This window comes from Caloenas nicobarica, chromosome 2, assembly GCF_036013445.1.
Source record: "Caloenas nicobarica isolate bCalNic1 chromosome 2, bCalNic1.hap1, whole genome shotgun sequence".
NCBI classification, from domain to species: Eukaryota; Metazoa; Chordata; class Aves; order Columbiformes; family Columbidae; genus Caloenas; species Caloenas nicobarica.
In genome coordinates, this window is record NC_088246.1 from 58,943,430 (window position 1) to 58,952,153 (window position 8,724).

General features: G+C 38.9%; 1 protein-coding gene across 1 annotated transcript in view; it reads left to right on the forward strand.

Annotated features, from left to right (window-relative positions):
• Positions 1-8,410, forward strand: part of STK17A (serine/threonine kinase 17a) — a 28,393-nt gene extending 19,983 nt beyond the window's left edge. Inside the window, exons 4-7 of the mRNA XM_065629180.1 lie at positions 2,101-2,227; positions 2,958-3,006; positions 3,149-3,328; positions 4,155-8,410. Of these exons, the coding sequence (XP_065485252.1) occupies positions 2,101-2,227; positions 2,958-3,006; positions 3,149-3,328; positions 4,155-4,488 (690 nt within the window). The 3' untranslated portion in view covers positions 4,489-8,410. The remainder of the gene's footprint in view (positions 1-2,100; positions 2,228-2,957; positions 3,007-3,148; positions 3,329-4,154) is intronic.
• Positions 8,411-8,724: the final 314 nt, after the last annotated feature.

An 8,724-nucleotide genomic window follows, 5' to 3' on the forward strand; every position in this document is an offset into this window, starting at 1 on the left:
AGCCCTGCTGCAGCAGAGGGGGAGGTTTTTAAATGTTGCCCTTTGACAGCCATCATTAGCCATTTCATTACCGCCTGATGGTGAGAGTGAAAGGCCCTTTTTAGCATTAGGCAAAACTAGATGTATTGTAGCAGTGGAAAAGCAAAAGAGAACCAGCTTTACAGATGTGAGAAAGTGATCTTCCTTTTCTTAAACCTTCAGAGTAATTGTGTCGAGCTAAAAGCTATGGTAAGTTCAAAGCTACAGTTTATTTAAGGCTTCATGCTCATGTTTAGACTGTCACTTCTCTTGAACCCCTTAATGATTCTCTAAAAGAAGAAAATGACTATTTCATTATGAATTGATTTAGGCTTATGACTCAATTCATTCTTTAGAAAGGTTTTTTTTCTGCATATGTGTGCTTTGGGTAATTATTTGGGGTTTTTTGGTTGGTTGGTTTTTTTGTGTGTTTTTTAAAAAAGACTTCTGGCAACCACATTAGCTACAAAAATATTATAATACAGGGTTTAAGGGTTTCACAAAACACTTCCATCAAAAACTTTTCTTCGTTTAAATATAGAAAACAAATGCTTTTCTGATGCTTTTTATTTGCCTCTTCAGAAAGTAACTAAATTTCCCAGTGGGAAGAACATCTGAGAGGCTAATTAGGGAGGCATAGTCAGCATTTTTGGATGTTTGCTTTTCTAATACAAATACAGAATAACAAATGTGAGCTATAAAGCATATGGTAATGTGCAGTTCCAAAAGCCTTTGTAGGGCCACCAGCACCCAGTTTGTAAGCAAACAAAAATTTAAAAAAAAAATGTTCTTAATGCATAAATTTACAAACAAGAGATAGATTGACAACATAATGGAGTTATTTTGAAATACCATGGTTTAAGTTTGCAGGAAGGAAAGAACTTGACTGTATTTAGGTCTTGCAGCAAAGAGAACTGGCCCAAGGTTTTGAAAATGTTCTTGCACAATTTTATTTCTGTATTCAAAAGCAAGGCTGTTCATGTGAAAACATGCCTTTGGGATTGACTAGGGGATGAGGAGAGAACAGCTCCAGGATCAAGTAAAATTATAAATGTTAGTGTTAATTCAGGTGGATTACCAGTCAGTGATTGCTTCAATGTTCTTACTCTTCTGCCCTCCTCTCTTTTCAACCAGCCCTAATGCAAGATGATCCAGGTTCTCAATAAAGGATTCTTCACTTTCATAGAACTTGTGCTCGCCAGAGGCATGAGCGTAGTGTCAACTGTCAGTATCACCATTCGGAGAAGCTGATGTTAGAACCCAATGTGATCGTTGGCCTGGGGGCAGGGAGTGTCACACTTTTTTTTTTGGCAAGGATGTGCTTCAGTTACAAAAAAAAAATCTCTAAGACCTGTTGTCGAAAGTTAGTTTTCAGGTTCTTTTTTTTAACTGAGCAAGCATTCAAAGTAGACAGTAAGGAAGTTCTTAATGACCACAGAGTTGCTTTGAAGGATGACAGCCAAGATCTAGTGACGTCAGAGCAAACAAGTTTATCCAAAGGTGCTGCTCTTAAAAACCTGTTTTTCAGGCTGCCGTATTTTTTAAAACTGTTCTTGAGTTAGTATTCTGTAATACAATTGTTTGGACTTTGAACAAGATTGAGGTCGGTTGCAACAGACTTTAAACAGGTGTAGTCAAAATGGTTTTATGTGTTCAGGTCTTTTAAAATGATTGGGTGTTTCTGGACACCCTTCAACAGGAGGTATTTTGCACCATCTGTTGGAAGGACACAACGAGGAAAGGGGAATTTAAAGGGTGATATGAAGGACTAAAGGTACAAACGTGGAGGTATTTATATGCTATTGTTAAATCACAGTTACTGGTATGTCTTCTAAGCTAATAAAGGTAGATATTTGGTCTCAGTTATAAGCAGAAAAACCTGCCACTCCTTTTAGCCTCTGCGTTTCTTCAAGTTCACCTTCGGGGGTAGAGAGGAACACGAATAAATAAATGACTCATCCTGGGTCTCATACTTGCTGTGAAATGCATTATTGCTACTTGTGATATAAAATAGTTACGCAATATGGTGTCATAGGCATTAGATTTGGGTGATCCTGAAAGTCTCCTTCTTTTGTTTTTCAGCCCCAAAATATTCTACTAACCAGTAAGTCTCCTCTGGGAGACATTAAGATAGTGGATTTTGGCCTTTCCAGAATAATGAAGAGCAGTGAGGAGCTAAGAGAAATTATGGGAACTCCAGAATATGTAGGTAAGTTGTCACTACGAGTGATGTCACCCTGAGGAGGGGACTGCCCAGGCCTTGGGGAGTGATGAGAAACTGCCTCAGTCCAGTGAATGTGCCAGGCTAGCTGGGTAGTTACTGTGTTGAGAGATCAGGTTATTACTTGGATGTGATACTGCTGTAAAGGCTAAAACTGGCAAGGTTTGCCAGTCTAATGCGTGACAATTGTGGGCTTGTGTTGAAGATGAGTTCACACTTTAGATGATTCTTACCAGCAGTGATCACAAGTATTACGTGGATTAAAACTTCAGAATTACTTATTCAGTCTTTGAATATAATATTTTAGCTTGTGGAGGTTTGTATCAATTTCATTTTTTTAAAAGCAAATCATTCCAGGCCTTGAAAATGTACTTGAAAATATATTCTATATCTATATGGGTATGGGTTTCAGTGCTGGAATATAAATGCTGGATATTTCTCATTTTCCCATAAGAAATTTCTATATAGCTTCCTTAATTGAGAAGGATACTGGCCTGGCTTCTGAAGAGGACAATCAAAGGAAAACAATCAGTTTCACTTAAAACCAGTGAATGGTAGTAATCTCTTAAATAACTTGAAATATCTCTTTCAAAAGACTATCATGCTGCGAATTACTTATATTAAATTTTACCACATACCTGTTATTGCACTATGTAACTAAAATATGTCTGCATATGACAAAAAAAATAGAACTGTTTTTTGTTTTTTCCCTGAATAGCTCCTGAAATTCTGAGTTATGACCCAATCAGTACAGCAACTGACATGTGGTAAGTTGAAGAAATTAATGGTCATCATAACTTCACTGAAAAGGTGTTTTGTTTTGGTTTAGAACCAAACCTTTAAAAAAAAAATCAAAAAAACCCCACAACACTAAACTAAACTGCTTTTCTGGTTTTTACTTGAATTTAGGAGCATTGGAGTACTGGCATATGTTATGCTAACAGGGATATCGCCTTTCTTAGGAGATGATAAACAAGAAACATTCTTAAATATATCTCAAATGAATGTAAGTTACTCTGGAGAAGACTTTGACCTCATATCAGAGTCTGCCGTGGATTTCATCAAAACTCTCCTGGTTAAGAAACCCGAGTAAGTAAAATACATAATTGTGTAGGCTAGTATGTCTGACTGGATTAATTTTAAATATACCAAGTGCTGGTATTTTCATTTTTAAAGTAAAAGGGAACTTTGATTATTTGCATTTCACTGTGCTATTACTTTTCATGTACATGAAAAGAGAAGTTCTCCATTTCCCTCCGAACTTGCATATTCTGAATGTGTCCAGCTGTTAGTAACTAAAACTCAAATTCCTTTCAGAAAACTGTATATGAATTGTAGCATATGGTACAATATACTGGCTGTTTTTACAGGTACCTTGCTGATGTCTTTTAAATGAACTGTGTTTTGAGCCTCTTACTCTTGATGAGTTGGTAGAATAGCTTTGTCTTTTCTGGGTTGTTAGTGTGCTTTTCTCAATGGGCAGCAAGTTGGAAATTCCAGGTCTCAAAAGAAGAGGGGTTTCCAGTGGAACTTCACCAGTTCTTCATGAGGCATGTCAACTATTGAAATTGCCTACTGCTTGTCTGTGGGAATACTTCAAGAATGTAAGGTTTAGATAGTTTTCCTGTATTAAAATCATCTGTATAAACTTTGAAAGTTGCTTGGAAACACAGGAGTGTAAACTGTGATATTTAAGGATCTATGAACTCCTTTATTTTCAATGTTAGCTGTTCATCTCCTTGGACTGCTGTTGGTCTTTTTGGGTAAAAGGTAGCTGTCGGCATGTGTTTTAGATGTTCTGTCAGTCTGTCTTTAATACAGTCATATCCTTGGAGTAGTTGATACGGATCTTCTACAAGGCACTGGATTTCAAATTCATTTGGACATTGAATTTAACACTTTTCTTCCTCTGCAGGGACCGGGCAACTGCCGAAGAATGTCTTCAACATCCATGGTTAGAACAAAGCGATAATCCTGCTGGCAGGGCCTGGAGTAAGAGTACAGGAGGGGAGACCAGTGATGTCGCCCAGAAAGATGCAGATTCTGCCTCTGAAAAGTCAGTAGATGCTGAGAAGACTGAAGAGGAAGAATCCATAGTGACAGAAGAACTAATTGTAGTGGCTTCGTATACACTGGGACAATGTAGGCAGTCAGAAAAAGAAAAAGTAACTGAGCAGAAAGCCATTTCCAAACGATTTAAATTTGAGGAACCGTTGCTGCAAGAAATACCGGGAGAATTCATTTACTGAACTGTGTGAAGCTTCATAGCTATAACTGGAAGGCAGTGTTTTCTCCTAAACACAAATATCCTAGCCAAGTGAATTTCTGATATGCAATAAATGTTCTAGATAAAAGAAAATGTTGATAAATGGCATCCAAGAAAATGTGCCAAGTTTTTATTTCATGGAACAGATAAACAAGATTTCAAGTGGCTGACAGGAATTTAACAAAGATAAAAGCTTATCTTTGTTTGTAGTTTTTGTTTCTGTTTTTCTGTTGCTTGATAGAGGTTTTGTTAATTGTTCCAGTGTTCTGGAGAAGTTGACATTGGAAGTGTTTCAGTGACAGATGTCAAAAGGAGTATTTTAGGATATATTTTGGCATTTAATGCAAATATATAATGCTGAGTTTTCCTCAAACACCTTTTAGCACTCCTGACTTCAGTGGAAGTATCTACTGATCTGAAAATTGTATGAGAAGAGAATTTGATCAACAGGTTTGACATACAGATTTCAAAGCTATACTGTGTATATAGTTCTTTAAGTTTACATCAAGTCAAGACTCAGACTGGCCTGGTGTATGGCCAAAGTGAGCTGTGCTTCTCTGTTAAGAGATGCACATGTCCCACAGGTGAAGAAATCTGTATCAGCAAACAATTCCAGACCACACAGCGGTGATACTTGTTTATTTGGGAGCACAGCAAAATCCTCCTCCCAAGGGTGATGAATTTGCTTAAATTGGTCACTCATGCAAGCCAGCAGAGATCACTCTTGTCCCCTCCTGTGTTGGGTGAGATGAGCTGACAGAATCCAGCTCAGTGTGGCTGCACAGTGTTAATGAGTAGGAAAAAAGAAAATGACAGAGAGTCTGATGTAGCTCTGTTTAAGTTCTCTCCACTGACTTCACCATGCTAGATCACTTTATCCACCTAATGATAAATCAGCCCTTGATTCCACCCCCTCCCACCCAGAACCCAGCTGGGGTTTTACTGGGAGCATGAGGTCATTGCTGCCTTCTTTCTGTTCCTCTAACTGCTGCTTTAAAGAAGAAAGAAGCATCCTTAGGCTAAATTGCATAACCTGATTCAATATAACTATCAGATGAGGAAGGAGATGCTGCTTCCTCTGAAACAATGAAGCACAACTCGTACCTCGTGCTTCCCAATCGCTCTCCCTTAGACACTTGGAGAAACAGCATGCGGAGGATGGGGCTGAGTGGGATTAGGGACCTGCATGGACGGGTCACAGTTCTCAGTGGGCATGGTCCTGTGGGGGACAAAGCTGGGACCAATTGGGCATCAAAACTGACTGGTTTTTGCAATGCACAGGTCTGAGGATCTTGAACTGAATCCTGGTTTTCCAAGTAATCTTTCATATTGATGCTATTCCAAAGTTTAATTTTGATGTAATTGAAGTTTAGTACGATTATATTGTGTACTGTTAACTATTCAACTATTTATTTGGTTTCCTTATACTGTTCCTTTATAATAAACCCTCAGAAAAGTTTTCTTGCTGTAAAATAATGAATAGAAACGCTTAAGCTAGTTTTTTCATGTTGCTACAGACTTTCCCGATTTCAAATGTACCAAGAGTGTTCTTACTCTTTTGAGTGAACAGGAGTTCAGTGCTCTGTGCTATTACAGTTCCTCCTCCACACAAAAGGTAAATGGCTTATTAATAACGCAGGCAGTCCTGGGGTGATCTAGTTAGCATTGGTGTACGGGTGTGAGAAAAAGCGCTAGTAAAGAAGACAATTGAAAAGTAGCAGCGTGACACTGAGCGGGGGCAGTGAGCCTTTTTCCCTGAGGCTTCATTGCCAGTGCTCTGCTTGCCTTCACTTGAAGCCACATCAGAAAAATTGCACCCAAATTAAACTGTTCTATCAGGCTTCTTCCCCCTTGGAATTGTATATTGAATATTGATGTAGGTAGGGCAACTTGCCACTCCTCGAAGACCTTCATATAAGAAAACATCCAATAGTACCTGAATAATTGAGTTTGGATGTGCTTTATGTTGTAATGCAGAGATGCCTTTCACGCTCAGGAGAAATGGATTGTTTGCTGGATTTTTCCCTCCTGTAGACAGTAACCTACAGGCTCCTACTGAGAAGCAACCATGCAAGATTTTCTTGGATAGCTCTATGTGGCCATTAGCAGATGTTAAACAAGAATCTTGGAGCCAACAGAGTAGTTGTGTTGTCTGGACATTTCTGGAGGTGGGGGGCAGCTGCATTATTACACATTTGCTGACCCTACCTACAATGCTGATCTCTTTCAGAGTTTTGAAGCAGGGCAGTACATTTCATGGGCATCTCTTTTATTGTTTGGTCATTTACCCAAGACAATTTGCTTGGAGGAGGGACATCAACTTATGAAATTCATTTCTGCAAGATTAAAATTCTCCCAGCCTCCATCACTGCCATTTTGACTTTTTCACATTTCTATGTCCTTGCTTTTACAAAGTTGAGCAAAACTCTGAGGTGTATGTTCACATGCCACCCTTACAAAACAAATTTATGTTGCCATATCTGCACACCTGAATGTGTAATAGCTCATGGTTGCTCAAAGCAAATCACTTGAGAGACCTGTAAGCTGTTTCAGTTCCAATTTGTAGCTGCAGATCATGTCTTGGATGGGGGTTGGTACTGAAGAAAGACAGTAGATGCTGAGCAGCATACATTTTGTCCTATATTTACTGGTTTTAATGTATGACAATGAAGCTTAACATGTATAAATGAACTATGTACTTATTACAAGGCCAGTTTCTCTTGAATTGGCTGCTTTGAGACTTCAAGTGGGCTGCATTTCTGTTTAACTTTTTGTGCCTTAAGGTGGTTTTGTACAGTGTTTTTTAACATCATTAAGAATTTGTATAAAGTTGTGAAAGTTTAATAGTATAAGTTATAAACAAGGCATCCTAGGTTGGCCCTATAATAGGAAAAATTTTCAGTAAGGTTTAACTGCAGGACTATCAGTCAGTCCCACACACTTCAAGCTATTTGTGTTCCACTGTAAGTGTGGGTAAAGCTGTAGAAAGGGGCTATTGAGGTTAACGTTTTTGAGACGCTTAGTTACTAGTGAAGTAACACATTAAGACTGGGAACAAATCACCAGCTTGTGAAGAAGAGCTGGTTTTTTGCAGCTCCATGAATACAAAGGGCTGTGTTGTACATATGCAGTTCATCCGGAAAAAAAAAAAGCTGCTTTTGCCTTAAAGTGTTTGTGAGATGGGGTAGTTGCGGAAAAGCAACCAACTTCTTGTCCCTTGGTCCCCCTCTCCAGACTGGGCACCTGCTGGCTGCCTTTGTAAGGCTGGGCTGCTGTTGCCTGAATGCAGGAACCTGAAAGGAATGGAAGTGCAGATGTTCCTGGAAATTGCTGGAGAATTGTTATTTCTGTGGTTCTGATGTAAGAGATGTGATCTACATCTGTGGGGAGGGCGGGTCAAGGCCTTTGCCTCTGTTGCAGTTGTTGGAATAAACAGCAAACATCCAGCTGAAAGTAAAGTCTTGTCGTCTTGCTATGTTCACCTCTTTAAGCAAGAGGCCATAGGTTTTATAGTCATTAAACTAAAATTGCTATAAAATAATCCTTTTGTCCAAAGCTGAATTTGCATTGTGATTTGTCTCATTTCTTACACTCTTCAATTGAGGATCTGTAAATATGAAAGGCTGAATTCCAGCTTGCAGTCTGCCAGGTGAAGCTTGAGGGCCATTAGGTAGGAAATGCAAATAAAAATTAACTGCCCATTCTCCACTGGTGATGCTGGCAGGGGACAGGGAGGAAGGTGGGCCTCGCACCAAGTTGTTCCATGGCTTAAGAGCTCTCTTGAATATTCCCGGTGCTGTTCCTGGAAGACAGTTCAACATTTTAAAGAAATAGTGCCAGTACATTGTACTTCTGATAAGGTGTTTATTGTTTCAGGAACTTTACAATAAATAAAATTTTGTTTTCTGAGCAGCTGATGGGTCTTTTGTCCTTTATGTGTTGGGAAACACTTTAAAACATCATATATATATTTTAAAAGAAACTATAATCTTTCTTCCAGACAGCATTACTGGTTTGAAGCAGAATTCCAGAATTTACACTACTTTGGTACAGGATGACTGCGTGATGGCTGAAATCAATAGTGAAGCTAAAGTGCAGTGCTGCATTGCAAACTACTGCAACTCAAACCCTTTTGTGGTTGATGACTGCACGCCTTCACACTTGGCTTTGCACACCAGCTAGAAATATATTGCTGGAACCGGGCTGTAATATGTGAGAC